Source organism: Anolis carolinensis, chromosome 6, assembly GCF_035594765.1.
Source record: "Anolis carolinensis isolate JA03-04 chromosome 6, rAnoCar3.1.pri, whole genome shotgun sequence".
Classification (NCBI taxonomy): domain Eukaryota; kingdom Metazoa; phylum Chordata; class Lepidosauria; order Squamata; family Dactyloidae; genus Anolis; species Anolis carolinensis.
This window is the reverse complement of record NC_085846.1, coordinates 81,586,899-81,607,207: the sequence shown is the minus strand read 5'-3', so window position 1 is coordinate 81,607,207 and position 20,309 is coordinate 81,586,899. Positions and strand designations below refer to the sequence as shown.

Here is a 20,309-nt window from a genome sequence, read left to right as displayed (position 1 = left end):
CAACATAAAATACAACAGCAAAATGCATTTAAAATATATAAACATATAAAATCAAAAGGCATATAAAATACAATAAAAACATACAACCGACCAATAAGGTAAGGTAAAGTTTTGGTATTACTTTATTTACCAGAAGTAAAACATGGTGTTTATACTGCATTTTTATTTTCTTGGAATAAGTCTTCAAACATTATTATATCTACATTACATTATATCTACAGGTCTTCATACCTTCCATCTTACCAAAAAACACAGGTTGACCATATAGACTGCTAGATCTCTTGCTGAGCTGCTGAATCAATAAAGCAAATGACAATAAATTAAGTTTCTTCTGTGTCTTCTGCATGTGATACACAAAAGAAACCAACTTACTGATTTCAGCCCAGCACATAGTTAAGTACACTGCAAACTGCCTTTAATCTATAACATATACACTAATCCACAGCAGATAAGCATGCAGAGAAGTAGAAATGGTCATGTAGTGTTTAGCATGTTCACCAGGAACACTAGAGAGCCGTGTTCAAGATCCAACTGATCCAGCAAAGTCATTAGATGACCTTGAACTACTCATTCACTTTCAGTAGGTCAGAGTTGTTGTGGAACGGATAAAGCAAAAGAAAGAGATCCATGAATGTTGCTTTGAAGCTGGAAAGAACAAATGAGATCTAGGCATAACACACAAACATAATACAGTTATATCTCAGTTGATAAACTAGATGTGTTCCTTTGCATTACCAGAGGCAAAAATAACATGCAAAGAATACAGACAGGTTCCTACATCAAAGAGAAGCTCAACAAATTTTAATGAAGGATTTCTTCAAAACTAACAATAAACACGTGTGGAAATGAAAGAAACAAGCCAGATAAGCTTTATATATGGTAAGTAAATTAAAAACTGAAAGTTTCTTTCAAATGCATCCAAGGAAGACTACTTGAAAGTTTATTCCAAATAAATACATCCAGGGAAGATTTTTTTAAAAACTTTACCAATCTCTTCTTTCCTTATGATTTCTGTTTTGGTGGACCAACTTATAGGTATATGTTTTTTAAAAAATTCTGGGGAGATAAGCTTATTGTCTTTCCCCGTTTCACTTTGCTGTTCACGCATGCTTGTCTGTCACAGTCAGGCCTATATAGCAGGGTTGGCAAGAGTAGAATACAGAGTTAGGTTCCAGGACCACCCGCAATACGTGAAAATCCGTGAAGTAGGGACACTATATTTATTTTAATATTTATACATTATTTTAGCAGTTACACACTATTTTAAGTCTTTGTCAACCAATCATGTGTTGATAAATCGCTTCCTTCTCCTCCCGTTGCCATTGGGCTCCTTTTCTCTCCCTTTGGCTTCTCCTTCCTCCCTTCCTTAGGCGGTAAATTGTAATTTTTTAATGATTTATAATAGTCTTTTAGAGTTTACTGAAAAACCGCAAAATAATGAATCTGCGAAAAGTAAACCGCAAAGTAGTGAGGGAACACTGTAACTTTCTTTTGCAGTCCAAGAATTATTGAAGACATGCTCCTGCCATTCACTTTGCCATTTTTCTAACACTAGTACTGCTAAAAAAATTCTGGGTAAACAAAGGACAAGGAGGAACAAGGGGCTGGGAATGTGAAAAGGGACTTCTTTTCAGAAGCTTTGTTAACTGCGTTTGATGGGTTTTGGGGCACAAGTTCCCTGTGAATGTAAAAATCTACAAATAAAGAAATTGCTTTTTTTAAAACCTGCGAGAACACCTCTCTGGGAATTTCTAGCCGTATGGTTGACTTTCACTTGAAGATGTATACAGAATCACACTGGATGATCTAGTGCAGTGGTTCTCAACCTGTGGGTCCCCAAATATTTTGGCCTTCAACTCCCAGAAATCCTAACAGCTGGTATACTGGCTGTGACTTTGGGAGTTGTAGGCCAAAACACCTGGGACCCACAGATTGAGAACCACTGATCCTGGGATTCCTAGAGAAATATTATTTCTAGAAATCTCTAGATCTTCCAGCATGTCCAGAGGAAGCTGATGACAAAGTCAAGCTGAAGGATAGAGAGATTTCTAGAATTTTTTAAAAATCAAATCCATAAAACTCAGAATTGCAAATACCTATAATAAACACATTGCAAGTTGGCCTCTTGATTAGGATTGGGGCTGCAAATAACTCTGTGTTGATAGCCAAATGAGCTCTACCCAACTTTCCTCTCTAAGTGTAACCATCCACCCATGCTCTCCACACATGTTTACCAGTCTTCCAAAGGGGGACATATAGGAAACTGTAGTAGCAAGAAAAGGACAGTAATTGCTTTATATGAAAGTGCCTTTGTGAAAATATAGCATAAGATGCAATCCTTAACTGCAACCTTTGATGGTAAGAACTTGCCTTATAAGCCCATGAAATATACAGGTGATAGTTTTCTAAAAAAAAAAAAAGAAATTGCACCTTAAAAAAGGATTTTAACTGACAGTAGAACACTAAATTTCTACCATTTTTGTTGGCATGAAATATTTTCTGATAAGAGTTCTTGAAAACTGAATACTGGACAAAAATGTTGCTGTTTCCATAAGCGGCACACTTTGAATATCTCAGAAATAGTCATCATACGAATTTTATGATTTTTGATCTCTGTAAACCTGAAAACAGCTAACAAATAATATTATTGATAGTTTTACCATTCTGAATAAAACTTTTTCAAACGGAATGAATATGGCTCCTTTAAAAGTTGTTATTTGGTTGTGCTGGGGTGTGTTTGGTTTTTTACAGTTCATTTGCAAGGGTAGTTTCGGCTTCTACTTTGCTGTTTGTTTTGTATTTATTGTTCTTCAGTACCTTTCGATTACTTATTGTTCTCCAGTTACAAAATGCAGAGAATGTGTCCAATCCTTATTATGGACTGTCAAGAAAGATTGTTCAGATTCCATGCATATTTGTGCCCTTTCCTTTTCCGGACTGCTGATTCAGCCGGTTAGTATCAGCCATAATTCAAGATACAAACAGCTGCTCACCAGAAGCTGAAATGAACGCAAGCCACTATGGCAGTTTGCTTATATGAACTAAAGATTAATTTTAAAAGGCATAACGGACAACTTTCACACCACGGTTATTTGATCCCTCAACTCAGCCATTTGAAACCTATCTTCTGGCATTCATGTAAATTAGGACGACGACAGATATTTGAACGACAAGTGTAGCTGCCAAGAAATAAAATCAACCATAGCACAATATGGTCTATTTAGAAGATTATAATATGCTGTTTGTGCAATTTAGAAAAACAATTACGACCAATGAACTCATAACTCAATTTTCCACCCTACAGTAAATAGTTATAGTTTAAGCACTAGCTATTATACTACGTACGTTTAGAGAATTGTTGGCTTATAGCCAGTCCAAGTCACTTTTTGACCCACTGTGCTCCTTCCAGAAAGCATTTAGGGTTCTTTAAATAACCTGCTTTATTATTTACATATATCTATTCTTTTCCAAAAAGGGAAGTAATAACAAAAAGATAACAGGGAAGGGGGTCTTCTGGCTTTGGCATTACACACTTTACCTTTATCCTCATTCACAGCTAAGTCTACCCTACAAACCTTTTGCGGGCATCCTTTCTGAGACTAACATGAAGGAATACAGCTTTCTGTTCTGTTTTTCAAAATTGTCACACCTTTCTCCACTTTTCCAGTTTACATGGTTCCCACTTAATTCTGATTTCAACAAAATTAAGTAGGAACAATATTTACTAGTTTAGAAAGGATTACTGGCCCAAAGTTGCCCAATGGGATTCATAAAGCAGTAAGGACTTGAACATGGACTCTGAGTTCCAGCCCAAAAGTCATATCCCTATATTATATAGGCTCTCTACCTGTCATAAGGTACACTGTAGAATGAATGCAGTTAGACTCCATTTTACCTGCCATAGCTATAGAACCAAAAGAGTTATAGTTCTACAAGGTTTTTATTTTTCTTTCAAAAAGTGTTGGTGCCTCACTAAACTACAACTTTCATAATTCCACTGCATTCAGCCATGGCAGTTATAGTGGTGTCAAACTGCATTCATTCTACAATGTAGATGCACCCATAGCCATAAATGAATCAGAAACAAATAGCACAAACATTTCCTTTTCTATAGGGCATACAGCCCTAATCCTGAGCCTATATACCACTCATGGCAGGGGTCCCCAAACTAAGGCCCGGGGGCCGGATGCGGCCCTCCAAGGTCATTTACCTGGCCCCCGCCATCAGTTTTATAATATAATATTTTATATCAGTTTTAATAATATAATATATTGTATATACATATAATATTGATAATAATCTTATGTTATACAATATAATACTAATAGTAATACCATATAATAATATTAATTATTTGTTATATATTACATATTATATAATAGTATAGTGGTATAGTTCAATATAGAAATACATAATGCTAATATTGTGTAATGCTAATAATATAATATATTGTATGTACATACAGCTGCTCTGAGTCCCCTTCGGGGTGAGAAGGGTGGGATATAAATGTAGTAAATAAATGCAGTAAATAAATAATTAATTTTAGACTTAGGCTTGGCCAAAGTCTGACATGACTTGAAGGCACACAACAACAACAATCCTAATTAACTTGACTATCTCATTGGCCAGTAGCAGGCCCACACTTTCAATTGAAATCCTAATAGGTTTATGTTGGTTAAAATTGTTTTCATTTTTAAATATTGTATTGTTCTTTCGTTGTTGTTGTTGTTGCACTACAAATAAGACATGTGCAGTATGCATAGGAATTTGTTTGTATTTTTTTTCAAATGATAATTCGGCCCCTCAACAGTCTGAAAGATTGTGGACCGGCCCTCTGCTTAAAAAGTTTGGGGACCCCTGACTCATGGTTACACTGTCTACGATAAGAAACGTATTGATTTGTTTCTTTAGTAAACAATGAAATAAAAGAGTACTGTGTATTGTTATGAATGAAGGACAATCTTATAAAGGAGACAAAATTTACCAAACACTTCAAGTTTAACACCACATCTGAAGAAGAAAAGATACATTACACTGAAGAATTTGGAAATGACAGAGTACTTAGAAAATAATTTCCTAAGATTAGTTATACTTCATCAGATTAGGTTTGATTTTAATCTCTTCCTCAGGCAAGCCAAAGCCAAATGCATCCGCTTTCCAGATAATATCGTTAGTCTCATGATTAATACACAGATTTCCTGAATTATGCCTCTTGATTAAAATCCTAATCCATATCTGCCTCCGACAACTTTTTGTGTTGTTGGACAACTTCAAATAACTGTAGTGTTATCCAAAAGTAAACTTAGTATCATTAACAAATTATATTGTATTTACTAATTAAACATTATGTGCAACAATTTGCAGTTCATCTCCCAGCACCTGCAACTCATTGGAAGAAAACATATTTTAAGTCAATTGAACACTAACAAGAACAGGAAAGACGTAAGTAATATCACATGCAGCTACATTTTCAAAGAAGCTATTTGACATTTTTACTGCCTTGTAGCTCAGAAGGAAAGGGCAGTATCAATGGAAAGAGATCTGAATACAGTCTTAGGCCCTATCTACACTAACCATTTAATGCAGTTTAATTGAAGGAAGTGGTTTCACTGTGCAGATGATCACATAGGAAACCCTGGAACCAGTTTAAGGCCCAGATGGTTATTACATAAAAAACAAATGAGCATCAAGGGCTTTTTTTTTGGTATGTTTTTGTGGGAATTTGTTGTTTGGCCACCACAGCTAGCTTCAAACTGTATTAAATTGTCAGTGTAGATGGGGATTTCGAGAGATTCTGAAACAAATGCTATTAAGCAAAATTGGATGCCCTGTATTAAATTGTCAGTGTAGATGGGGATTTAGAGAGATGCTGAAACAAATGCTATTACGCAAAATTGGATGCCCTCGTAACCACTATAGATTCTGCAGGAATAACATAGAAACCAACATCTCCTTTTACAGAACAAATAACAAATTACACTTCCAATAGACTCTCAACAGGAATTTCAATTTATTCCAGGATCCCATTCCTAAAAATACTCCATAACCCCCAAAGATCATATCCAAAGTAGGGCCTAGGTGTGTGGCGCTTTAGCCCATGGAATCCAGCTTCAGTGTCTCATTGGAGAGGTTTAGAAAGCCTTATACCGAGATATACTCTTAAGATCAGGGGTCTCCAAACTTTTTAAACAGGGGGCCAGTTCACAGTCCATCAGACCGTTGGAGGGCCGGACTACAGTTGGAAAAAACCCTATAAACAAATTCCTATGCACACTACATATCTCTTATTTTGAAGTAAAAAACAAAAACAAATGGGAACAAATACAGCCTCAATGTTAATAATAATAATCATCATAATAAAAATAATAAAGAGGGTGGGAAGAGATCCCTTGGGCCATTTAGTCCAATCCCCTTCTACTTTTGTGCACCAAAAGCACAAGCAAAGCACCCCTGACAGATGCCACCAAGCCTCAATGTTGTTGGTAATAATCATCATCATCATTATTATCATCACACAGTCCTAAACACTTGGGAAGTGTTCAACTTGTGATTTTGTGATACGAAATCCAGCATATATTTCTCGTTTGCTGTGTTATACTGTGTCTTTGTGTCAATAATAATAATAATAATAATAATAATAATAAGGGTTGGAAGAGACCCCTTGGGCCATTTAATCCAACCCCCTTCTGCCTTTGTGCATCAAAAGCACTAGCAAAGCACCCCTTAATAATTAATTATAATTAAATAATAATAAAAATACCATTATAAACAAACAAAGCTTTGGAAGGCATGCACCAGGCGAGGGAGGAGGAGGGAGCCACTGCTGCCACAGGGGCCGGATAAATGGCTTTGATGGGCTGCATGTGGCCCCCGGGCCTTAGTTTGGGGACCCCTGCTTAAGATGGTTCACCAATGGAAAGTCCAGCAATGCTCAATCTATAACTTTCCAGTTGGGTGCTCTAGGTCAGAGCTTTCCAAGCTGTGTATCATGACACATTAGCGTGTCGGCTGCAGTGTGCTGTTGTGTTGCACGAAAGTAACAAGAAACCTCTGAGTCTATGTAAAAAAGCAACACATCATGCATTTTAAAAATATAAATGAAAAATTTTCATGTATTTTCTCATTATAATTTATGTATCCGTCCGTATCGCTTATAAGGGGTCAGTTTAATCTCTGTTTTGCTAGTAAAGCTGAATTACTATGTTGCAAAGTGCTGCATGTCTTAAAAGTGTGTAACCAACATATGTTTTCAAGGTTCTGCTCTAAGTTCTATCAATAGGAATGTAGCTTGAAGCAACCTTATGGTATGGAAAATGATAGAAATGTTCAGAAAAGGTTAGAACTAACAATGTTATCTATAATTGTTATTTCAGGCTAGGGACAAGGTCATGACATTCTTTTATAACACCAATCATTATGTAGAGTAACACAAGTAACTTTGATTACAAACTTTCACACCATTTTTAAGGATAAATGGTGGGGCCCATTGTTCTTTCTTACACACACAATATATTAGCTGCATGTTACGAATACAATGCTTATGAAGGAACTAGCACTGCTAACAAGATAGAGAGGTTTCTTTCTAAAAAAGTAATGACATATATTCTGCCCCATATTTAAAAGTCAGCTTACTGCCGACTACACATAAAGGACTTGTAAGAGGTATGATGCAATTAACTATGGAAATAGTTGGGACCACAATTCTTCACTGTAATTATCGGAATGTAGAGGGGCGAACAGTAATCTGGAGCTATCTGTTCAGTTGAAGGAATATGCTCTATACGAGGGCTATCCACAAAGTAGGTTACGTTTTGGAATTAAAAATGAACAAAGTATAGGAGAAAACATTTACCATATGCAGTTGAAAGCCACACCCAAATACCACATCTCACATAGTCGCCATTCAAATCTAGGCACTTACCATAGCGATGAATGAGCTTTGCAAATCCTTCCCCACTAAATTCTGCCACTTGCGCCCTCAACCACTTGTTTCCAAAACCGGGGGCGTGGCTGGCAACTCAGTGTTTTGGCGATGCTGCGGAGCTGCGGTAAAGGATGACTGGCTGGTTGAGGGCGCAAGCGGCAGAATTTAGTAGGGAAGGATTTGCAAAGCTCATTCATCGCTATGGTAAGTGCCTAGATTTGAATGGCGACTATGTGAGATGTGGTATTTGGGTGTGGCTTTCAACTGCATATGGTAAATGTTTTCTCCTATACTTTGTTCATTTTTAATTCCAAAACGTAACCTACTTTGGGTATCTGAATAACCTGTTATCTCTGATCTGTTAGGAAAACAGAGATTTGCCAGTGCATAAAAACAGCAGAGCTTTAGAAGTGTTTTTATTTCAGTACCCAAAAAGGTACTCTCCCATGAAACAACTTGTTTCATATCATGCACTCAAGAGAAAAAATTGAAGTAAACTTTGATAATAAAAAAATTAACATATTTGGTTTACTCACAACCTTCATGTGTTCAGCATACACAGGTACAAAACTTATTCGTCCAGTTTCAGATATGTTTGAGATAATTCTCTGTGCCATCCGGCCAGGGCATCTCTCTTATAACAAAACAGCTATCAACAGGTCACATAGTCAAAAGGAGAGAAAGAGAGCATGTGTTCTGCAGCCCTTTTTATAACTTATCAGAAACCATAGAGTAAAGGAAGCTGCACATATAGGAAACAGTAAGCAACAAGATCATACACAAACGGATTGCTAGAGAAGGTTTGATGAAGGTTGTCATTTCCAACCATTTCAGCACCATTTACCACCAAAACTAAGGAAATAGGGCAAAAGATAACTCCAGCTCTACAGAAAGTGGCTTACATGTTTTCCATATTATCACCTTTACTTTACCACTTTTATTTGCTATACTGAATTAAGTCCATACGTAGGAATATTGGACATTACACCATTGGTTCAGCTATCTCACCACTGTTGATGCTGGCCCAGATCAGATGATACAATAAGCCAATGGTGCTTCAAAATTACAAGCAATGTTTTAACACATACCGCCCAATTGCTTCTACTGCAACCCTTACTTCATGGTTTGTTTAATGTTTAAATCTAGAGTTTGTTTGTTTTTTCTCCACAATACTTATACACACTTCATTTTCATGTAACTTTTCTTTTGTCTGCATCTTTTTTTTATACATCTTTCTCTTCGAGAATCTAGTTTGTTGTGATGCACCTGCTTCTGGTTTGTTTGGGGAAGAAACAAGCCAGTAAGGGAACTATGTCATGTTTGGATGATAGCCTCTACCAGTGGTTCTCAAACTGGGGTCCCCAGATGTTTTTGGCCTTCAACTCCCAGAAATCATAACAGTTGGTAAGCTGGCTGGAATTTCTGGGAGTTGTAGGCCAAAACACCTGGGGATGAACTGATTGAGAAACACTGGCCTATACAAACCATGGTTTGTTTAGCTTCTACTATACCAACTTGTAATCAATAAGGCAGGATTCCCAGAGACCCATGGCATATCATTACTATCCACTTCAGTTACTGACTGACAGCAGCTGTCCAGGAGTCTGCAGACAAAATTATTTCCTGACACTATTTACAGTTTAGGAGCCCCGGTGGCAAAGTGTGTTAAAGCACTGAGCTGCTGAACTTGCAGACCGAAAGGTCCCAGGTTCAAATCCCGGGAGCGGTGTGAGCACATCCTGTTAGCCCCAGCTTCTGCCAACCTAGCAATTCAAAAACATGCCAATGTGAGTAGATCAATAGGTACCGCTCCGGCGGGAAGGTAACGGCGCTCCATGCAGTCATACCGGCCACATGACCTTGGAGGTGTCTATGGACAACGCCGGCTCTTCGGCTTAGAAATGGAGATAAGCACCAACCCACAGAGTCAGACATGACTAGACTTAATGTCAGGGGAAACCTTTACCTTTACCTATTTACAGATGCAAGGATTGGACCTCTAATTGATTATAGTATATGCAAGGTACTATGCTTATATTTGTGTGTCTACAAGCAATTTCAGAGTTATAGTGATCCCAAAATGACTCTATCGGTGTTTTCTTGGCAAGATTTTTTCAGAGGGGGTCAGCCTCCTCTGAAGCTGAAAGATTATGACTTGGCCAAGGTCATCCATTGTTGTCCATGGCCAAACAGGGATTAAACCCTTCAGAGTTTAATCGTCTTTCAAAGTTGTAGTCCAGCACTAAAATCATTACACCACAATGGCTCTCACAACAACAACAACAACAACAACAACAACAACAACAACAACGTTTATTTATATCCTGCCTCCCTCTCCCCAGGGGACCCGGTGTGGCTTACAACATAAATAATACAGTAAGTACAGTACAATAAAATACATAAAATAAAAAATTAATAACACATCCAATCGATATAAAACACAAAATACAGCACAATCAAGTAACAAAATTAACAATACAATTCTGAACATTAGATTAAAACACAGTCGTTTCTATGCATTCAAAGGGGCTTGCTATCCCATGTAGGGAAATCCATATCCTAGAGACTGACTAATCACTGTGAAAAGTCTGTTTAAATAACCAGATCTTCAAGTCCCTCCTACATGCCGTGAGGGTGGATGCCTGGCTGATCAGCCTGGGAAGGGAGTTCCAGAGTAGAGGGGTCACCACTAAGAAGGCCCTTTCCCTCGTCCCCACCAGCCTCGCTTGCGAAGAAGACAGGACCAAGAGGAGGGCCTCCCCAGCCAAACTTAAGGCCTGAACAGGTTTATATGGGTCCAATCCTACTAAGTAATAAAAACATTGTGAGGCAAAGATATTATGCCTTTCAAAGTAAAATGCACTACAAACAAAAGGACTGGATGCAGAAGAAAAGAGTCAAGGTTCCAAGATAATGTCAAGAGAATACTGAAAGCTACCAAGCAATGAATAATGTGTAGCATAATCCTATGCATCCTATGCATATTTACTCAGAAGAAATTTCTATTATGTTCAATAGATTTGCTCATCAGCAAGTGTGTTTAGAATGAGATTTAAATTAGTGAATGAAAGACAAGTAGTTTACAGCAAGAAAAACAGAGAGAGCATAGGAAAAAGTTCATAGTTAACTATCCCAAATTGTTTTAATTTATCTCTTTTGGATATGCAAGTTTGAAAACTATTTGTTACACTCACTGTTGAATGGTATGTTGACACATATGTAAAATCCATTGATTCAACAAGGTTGCTCCAATAGCTACCAATAACATCATTCAGGCTTATTAAGTTGAACAAAATAAAATATAATTCAAGATAATATGAGAAAAGACTTATTGACAGATATAGGAAAAATAATCTTACTTTAATAAAGTAATTCTACAGAGTTTGGAGTACTTCATGTGAACTTATCAGGAAGCCCTTTACAAAATCCTTTAAAACAGTATTATTGATCCCACAGGAAAGATTTGTTTTAGCAGAAGCATGGGGAGAATATTTCTTACGTAAAGCTTACACATGAATTAATGACGGAGGTGACAGTTGATCAGAGAGCTTTACACTCACAGTTCAAACTTTTCATCATCCTCTACACCTTCTATTGAGAACAACTTTACTTTAACTAGTATCTGGCAGAACTTTATTCTGCTTAATAAAAGCTCTAGAAAGATTTGTCACTTTTGAGTTTGACATTAGTCACCAAATGCTTGCTATTAATGTTTCCATGTCAAACAGGTTTGCTGATGGAAGGGTATGCCCTCCTCTTGATCCCACCTCCATCTCAAATGCGGTTGATGGGGACGAAAGAGAGGGCCTTCTCGGTGGTGGCTCCCCAGCTTTGGAATGCCCTCCCTAAAGAGATTAGGGTAACCCCCATTCCCAAAGTTTTCCGCAGACACCTGAAAATATGACTTTTTAAACAAGGCTTTGACTAGTGATGATGACTTAAACCACTATATTTGGTTCACTTCTGCACTTTGTGGAGCTTCTATCTTTGTAACTTGCTGGGTTTTATAGTATTTTTGAAAAAATTAATAGGATTTTATTGTTATTTTAACAATATAATTGAGACAATTTTACTGTTACTAATTTATTCTTTTACATATTTTGTTGTACTTGTATATTGTTGCACTATTGAATGCTCTCTGTGAGCTGCCCCGAGTTCCTTCAAGAAGATGGTGGCAAGAGAAAAACAAAGCATTGTTGTTGTTATTGTTGTTGTTATTATTATGCAAACTATGATGGACAACACTACACAATAAGAATTGGTTGAGAACAAATTGGTATGCCAGAATTTGCTCCTACAAGTAAGTCAACTGCAAAAAGAAGCCTTCAATCCTCAAAATCCTTTTGCAGATGATATAAATAAAGGTAAAGGTTTCCCCCTGACATCAAGTCTAGTCGAGTCCAACTCTGGGTTGGTGCTCATTTCCCTTTCTAAGCCGAAGAGCCAGCGTTGTCTGTAGACACCTCCAAGGTCATGACTGCATGGAGTGTTGTTACTTTCCTGCTGGAGCAGTACCTATTGATCTACTCACATTTGCATGTTTCCAAACTGCTAGGTTGGCAGAAGCTGGGATTAACAGTGGGAGCTCACCCCGCCCCCTGAATTTGAACCACCGACCTTTTGTCCAGCAAGTTCAGCAGCTCAGCTGTTTAACCCGCTGTGCCACCAGGAGCTCCTGTAGATTATATACTAAGGCTATAATCCTAAACATCTTTACCTGAAAGTAAACCCACTGAACTCAATGATGCTTACATCAGAGTAGACATGCATAAGATTGCACTGCAAGGCTGCTGCCTATACAAATGTATCTTTAATATATCACACTGAACATAGCCAGGCTTAATTATGAGCAAACAGATAGGATTGTGCTGGTAGGCTTCACTCTGACACAAACTGATGTTTGTTTACGTTTTAAAGATGCCTGTCGGCCGACTGTGATCCCATGGATTCCATAGGATTTTCTTAGGCAAGAAATACTCAGAACTGGTTGTGCCCGTTCATTCCTCTGAAATATAGCCCACGGCTATAAATATGATTGGTGGTCTCCCATCTAAGTACTACCCAGGGCTGATCCTTCTTAGCTTCAAGATAAGATGGGATCTAGTGCCTTTAGGGTATTTAGGCCCATTATACAAACCCACCTAAGAGTAAATCCTGTTAAAGCCAGTAGGAATTATTTCTTAGTAGATAAGCAGAGACTTATGTTGCCACAGAGGCCACAAAGAAGAACCAACTTGTGTTGTGCAAAATGTCAACAATAATACAGTAGAGTCTCACTTATCCAAGATAAATGGGCAGGCAGAACATTGGATAAGCGAAAATCTTGGATAATAAGGAGGGATTAAGAAAAAAGCCTATTAAACATAAAATTACATTATGATTTTACAAATTAAGCATGAAAACATCATGTTTTGCAAGAAATTGACAGAAAAAGCAGTTCAATACACAGTTATGTTATGTAGTAATTACTGTATTTACGAATTTAGCACCAAAACAATGGCTATTAAAAGGCAGGCTGCCTTGGCTAATACAGAACCTTGGATAAGTGAAGCTTGGATAAGTGAGACTCTACTATATATCGAACTTTTCACAAAGCAAAGTGTGGCAAATCACAAAGTGACACAGTTTGAGTTGAAGGATCAGAACAATTGATTAAAATACCCCAGAATCATAGGAAAGGCAGCTCTGAGTATAGACGATAGTAACCATGACCTCAACTACTTTTAGGTCACTAGTGTCACATAAACTTTTGTGGCCTGTTTTAACGCCACACGTGTGTTATTTTAAGTAAACATGTTAAAACACATTTATTACACCAGCCTCCTTTTACACCCATCGATGGTCTGATATTAGCCCAGTATAATTATTTTTACAACTCGTGTGGTTTTTTTAACAGCACTGTACAATACTTGTAAAGGGCGTATAACACAAGGCATAATAGCTTTGAGGAATTAAAAGAAGCCAATGAGCTTAAGAGACTCGAAACGCCTACTCCCAACAACAGCAAAAAGTCAGGCAAGGATTTAGATTTTTAAAAAAATCTAGAAATCACTCCATTTGAACTATTATTATCAATGTCAAGTGCAACTAAGGCCCCCATCTGTGATAACATGGAATGTAGTGCATTATATGGTCAGTGTAGACACATATAATGCAGTTCAAGGCACTCCTATGGTCTACACCAGGCATGAGCAAATTTGGGCCCTCCAGGTGTTTTGGACTTCAACTCCCACAATTCCTAACAGCCTAGCGGCTGTTAGGAATTGTGGGAGTTGAAGTCCAAAACACCTGGAGGGCCCAAATTTGCTCATGCCTGGTGTAGACCATAGGAGTGCCTTGAACTGCAATTTGTGGCAGTGCAGATGGGCCCTATATTTGGAGGAAAGGGGCTGTCAGATCTCTGGATCTGTCAAGGTGAGGTTGGAAAACAGCTGGAGGAGTAATTCACTTTTCTGTTTGCAGCAGGAGGCCCACTCACTTGCAAAGGCTGCAACCCAATGCAATGCAATTTTTGCACCCAGCCAGCTCAATCCGCTTCTTCCACGTGCCTTACCCATAGCCACGCTGTCTGCAAAGACTCGCCTCTGCCTGAACTGCAAGCGAACGGAGACTCGGAGCATTAAAGCCGCTGCCATGCTGCTTCCCCGCCTCCGATGCGCGACCTCCACTTTAAGCCCCGCCTCCTGCTCGGCTTCCTAAGCAAAGCCCGGACAAAGGCGGGGCAAAGATGCTTAGTGGCAGCCTCCTCGGCCAATCCGCGCTCTCGAAGTAAGCGCGGCACCAATCAGAGGGGACGCTTCCTAGTCGGTGACCTGCTGCAGCTATACTCCCACGCTCAACCCATGACAGGCAAGGCAGAGCAGCCCCTTTTGGGGTGATGTGGAATAATTTATTACAATTAGGAGGATAACCAAAACAAGTGTACTGGAGGGGAGGTGGGAATCAGAGCTCGGGTGTAATTGTTGCTGCTCCTTTATACTCTTAATCAAGAGAGGTCTGATTTAGGATGTATCTGTACTGTTGGATTAATGCAGTTTAACAGTACTTTTAACTGCCACTGCTCAATGCTATGGCATCTTGGGAGTTGTAGTTTCTCCAAGATCTTTAGCCTTCCCTGCCAAACTACAAATAACAGGATTCCATGGCCATGGGAACAATGGTGAACTTTTCTACAAACCAACTCCCATGCCCTGTGGCTTTCTGTAGATGCAATGTACAGTGCTCAATGCTATTATTATTATTATTATTATTAAACTTTATTTGTACCCCGCTAGCATCTCCCGAAGGACTCGATGCGGCTTACAAAGGCCAAGGCCTCAACACACAATATAACAATACAAAACAAAAGGCAAATTAAAACAATTAAAACAGTATAAACAACAAGCAGTAAACAATACACTAAAACACAATAAAACTGGGCCGGGCCAGAGTAATGGGTACAAGATTAAAAGTGCTGATGTGACAGGTGAAATATAAGGCTTATAGGGCAAGTGCAGGGTGCGATATGCAATCTAAGTTCTAATAAAGTGCTTATAGGACTTGGTATTGGAGATTTCCTATTAATCTGGGAAGGCTATGGCTATGCTATGGCATCTTGGGAGTTGTAGTTTCACCAAAATCTTTAGCCTTCCCTGCCAAACTACAAATAACGGGATTCCATGGCAATGGGAGCAACGGTGAACTTTTCTACAAACCAACTCCCATGCCCTGTGGTTTATAAAAGGCCTTTCTGTAGATGCAATGTACAGTAGAGTCTCACTTATCCAAGCTAAACGGGCCAGCAGAACCTTGGATAAGCAAATATCTTGGATAATAAAGACGGATTAAGGAAAAGCCTATTAAACATCAAATTAGGTTATGGTTTTACAAATTAAGCACCAAAACATCAGGTTATACAACAAATTTGACAGAAAAAGTAGTTCAATATGCAGTAATGCTATGTAGTAATTACTGTATTTATGAATTTAGCCCCAAAATATCATGATATATTGGAAACATTGACTACAAAAATGCGTTGGATAATCCAGAGTGTTGGATAAGCGAATGTTGGATAAGTGAGACTCTACCAGAAAGAATAGCCAAATTCAGCAAGAGCAAAAACAATGGAAAATGTTGGAAATGCGGGAAACAGTAAAAAAGTGAAAAAAATTCTGGCACGATATACATAAAAAGACAAAGGAAATTTCAGTTCAAACCAGAAAATTTCTTGCTAGGGCTAACAGATTTCCAAATGGACTTAAACAGAAACAAGCTGTTCATCTACCTAACGACTGCTGCTAGGATATGCCTAGCACAACTATGGAAAACTCAAGAAACTCCCTCCACCGAAAAATGGCTATTAAGAATCCTAGACATCAGGAATATGGACTTCTTTGGCACAATCGATGACACAGAACAGACCACACGGACAGCTGACAGACTGGAATAACCTAAGACTTTATTTGAAGAATGAGAAAATAGAACTGTATTAAAAATTGACTTAAATACAACCCTCGGGTAGTTAATACCAAAACAGCCCAATGTAGTAAAAGAGAAACTAGGAAAAGTATGATCTGTAACTCAGCATATCTGGAAGAACTGAAATAACTTTTCTTTTTCCCCTCTTTTTTTTAACACCATCATCCCCTGCCAACCCCCCCCCCCCCTTTTAGCCTCCCCCCCCCCCCAGGATACCTCTTACCTACCCTTATTCCTACTTTCCTTCTACATAATTGTTCCACCACTTTTATTGTAATTGCAAAATTAAAACTAAAAGGGAAAAATAAAAACACAAAATTAAAAACTTGGCATGATACTAAATGTCCTTTGACCAGTAGCGGGCCACTTGGAGTGCCTCTGGTCTTGCTATTAGAAGGGCCTCCATAGTGCATGTGGTAGGGCTCAGGCTGTATTGTAATAGGAGGTCTGTGGTTTGCTCTTCTCTACACTGACATGTCGTGGACTCCACTTTGTGGCCCCGTTTCCTAAGGTTGGCTCTGCATCTCGTGGTCCCAGAGCACAGCCTGTTCAGCGCCTTCCAAGTTGGCCAGTCTTTTGTGTGCCCAGGAGGTTTTAGCCTGCCACTTTTTGAACCTCTCTTGCTCAGGTATTCCTGCAAGTATCTCTATAGATCTTAGAAAACTATTTCTTGATTTAAGGCGTCAGCTGATATCCGAACAGGGGATGGGCCGGAGATGTCACTGCTTTGGTCCTTTCATAGTTGGCTGCTATTTTGCGGCAGATGTCAGGTGGTGCAATGCCAGCTAAACAGTATAATTTCTCCAGTGGTGTGGGGTGTAGACTTTCTGTGATAATGTGGCATGTCTCATTAGGAGCCACATCCACTGTTTTAACATGGTGAGATGTGTTCCACACTGGGCATGCGTATTCAGCAGCAGAGTAGCAAAGCGCAAGAGCAAATGTCTTCACTATCTGGTTGTGATCCCCAAGTTGTGCCAGTCAGCTTTTGTATTATTTCTAGTGCCAACTTTTTACTTGGTAGTCAAGCAGTGCTTCTTGTAAGTCAGAGCATGGTCTATGGTAACTCCCAGGTATTTTGGTGTGCTGCAATGCTCCAATAGGATTCCTTCCCAGGTAATCCTCAGAGCCCGAGATGCTTGTCTGTTCTTAAAGTGAAAAGCACATGTCTGTGTTTTAGATGGATTAGGAATCAGCTGTTTTCCCCTGTAATAGACAGTAAGAGCACCTAAAGTTTCGGTGACCACAGGTTTCTATATGACCATAGGTGCTTGTTTCCAGATAAGTTGGAATTAAAACTTGGGAATGAGCCCTACTGAGTTTTATCAAACTTATTTTTGAGAAGAGCTTTGGAAAACATGCTTTTGGATTGCAATTGACAGAATCCTGGCATAGCCTAAAAGTTAATAATAATAATAATAATAATAATAATAATACATCTTTATTTGTACCCCACCACTATCTCCCCGAAGGGACTCGGGGCAGCTCACAGAAGCACCCCAAGTATCACATATAAACCTCAATACATAAGTATAAACACAATGACATATGTATAAAAACAACAATGCACATAAAATCCTAGCTAATAAAGTTGTAAAAATTGTAAATGATTATAAAATTTCCTAAAATGCAGTAGAGCCTGCGAGTAAAGCTGCAGTAACAATCAAAGTGCGAAGTGACATAAATGGTGGATCATCGGACTGACCATAGATTACACAGGGTCAAAGGACTACAACTGCTGATTTGCATATGAGATGGTTTGCCAAGATATATGTAACTGTGGAGGTCGGCAATGAGGAAATTGCTCCTTCAAATAAAAAAATATTTATTTATTTATTTATTTATTTATTTCACCGCCCTGTGTAAAATTATACTTAAGGTGTCTAAGGACAATAAAATACACATTTTTTAAAAATCTTAGTTAAAACATACAAATCAGTGAATATGAAGCGTTAAACAAGAAATAAAAACAAGCAAATAGCACCAACCAGCTAAACACCCAATAGTTACCAAACCAGTTTCAGTGCCAAATATCTACCAGTATGCCTTTAACTATTGCCAGGATAACAATAAAAAGTAAACTAACTCAGCATACCTTGGCAGCCTTTAAAAAGGCCCACCCTTACAGCAGGCAAATTTGAGATGGTAAGATCAAAGACAACCACTTCTCCCAGGAATCTTAAGTACATGCAAGTTCATGTGGGCTGATGTAGGCTACCTTCATATAGATAAAGGTAAAGGTTTTCCCTTGACATTAAGTCTAGTCATGTCCGACTCTGGGGTGCTCGTCTCCATTTCTAAGCCAAAGAGCCGACGTTGTCCGTAGACACCTCTAAGGTCATGTGGCCGGCATGACTGCATGGAGCGCCATGATAGAATATAGTCATATAGTGCTTTATATTTCATAATCAGTGCTCTTGAGTGGTGAAGTAGTCAATGAAGCTGTTGGCCTGGTCAATAGTCTGTATGCAACATTTTGGACAAGATCTTTCCAAAGTCATCTCCATGTAGAGTGCGTGATGGTAACATACCCTTCAACATTTTACAGATAAAAATCAAGACACACATGACAAAGAACATCAGAGTGTGGTCAAGATGACATCAGTTATGAGTGAGGAAGAAGACACAAGATAGAAAAAAACTGCAGCAGTTTGCTTTTGCCCAGTGATAACATTTCACATGCTGCTCTCCTATCCCTCGTGCAGTTACTAGAATGCAAATTAGTATTGCACTTTGAAGTAATTTTGAAGAAATTGCAGTTAAGAATAAAAGGGGAAAATGAAAGAGGAGAGAAAAAATTGGACATTTTAAAAGCATCTGGAAAAGTGGACAACAGAGGATTAAACAGGACTGTCTCGGCAAAATCGGGTTGGTTGGAGTCCATTACGCTTCAATTGGTTCCATCCATTGTCCATTACTGATATCAGACATTGATTTAGAAGTAGAAAACTATAATTTGAATGAAATAGAAAGCAAAGAAAAAGAGAATGAGAGGGCTGTAATTCGCATATAAACTCTGTGCCGTCTCTATCGCTCATTTTATGCATATATTAAAGGATATGCACAACTGCACAAGGGGTGAAGTCAATTTTTGCTACTTCACCAGTTTGCAATGTAAAAATAATGGTAACGCAATTTTGACATCACTTTTTTAAAACCTTTGTGTGTGTTCATCTGGTTTTCAGCCTTTTTCTTTCATTTTTGAAAGTATCCTGGTTGGGAGTGCCAAATTAAATTCAATTGCTGGAATTTTGTACAGTTTCTGATGTGGTTTGGGTGATTTTCCAGGACTGCAAAAAAGGGCCTGGAGGGCACCATGTGGTCAGCACTTTATCCACCCTGTAGTAAATAGTGAAATTGTTGCACCTCAACGGTTTTTCACCTTGTTCACAGCACCCACCAAAAAACCAAACATGATAGTCAAAATAGTTTATTAAGAAAACACATATAAAAAGGGAAATACACCATGAAGGAAGTAAAGGGTAAAATTCAAGAGTTAATATAGAAGGCAAATCTCACAGGCAATAAGCCAGATCAAACTGTACACAGGAAAACAATCCAAAGGCAAGATAAATCCAGGAAACAAGGCTTAAAACATGAACATGAATCCCAAGGCAAATCCAGAAAACAAGGAGCAAAACATGAACATGAATCCCAAAATATTCCATGAAACAAGGAGCCAAAACATGAGCATGGATCTTGGGTCTTGAGCTAAGGCCTGAACTAGGAATGAGACTGGAGGACTTCACATGGATAGCTAAATTGCTTGATCTAAAATCCCAACAGAGTTCTCTCTGCTTTAAGGATTGCAAAACATGAACGCATTCCCCTGACTTTGGGGGGCCTGCTTCTTTCTCTCACACACACAGATTCTTTATGATCTTCTGCACCTGAATCTCTGCCCCCTCAGAAGCAGTATCTATATCTA

At 38.6% G+C, this 20,309-nt stretch overlaps 1 protein-coding gene across 1 annotated transcript in view; it reads right to left on the bottom strand.

Moving 5' to 3' along the window:
• Positions 1-14,636, bottom strand: part of hibadh (3-hydroxyisobutyrate dehydrogenase) — a 97,546-nt gene extending 82,910 nt beyond the window's left edge. The window contains exon 1 of the mRNA XM_003224912.4: positions 14,478-14,636. Coding sequence (XP_003224960.1) covers positions 14,478-14,559 — 82 coding nt within the window. The 5' untranslated portion in view covers positions 14,560-14,636. The remainder of the gene's footprint in view (positions 1-14,477) is intronic.
• Between the last annotated feature and the right edge of the window lie 5,673 nt (positions 14,637-20,309).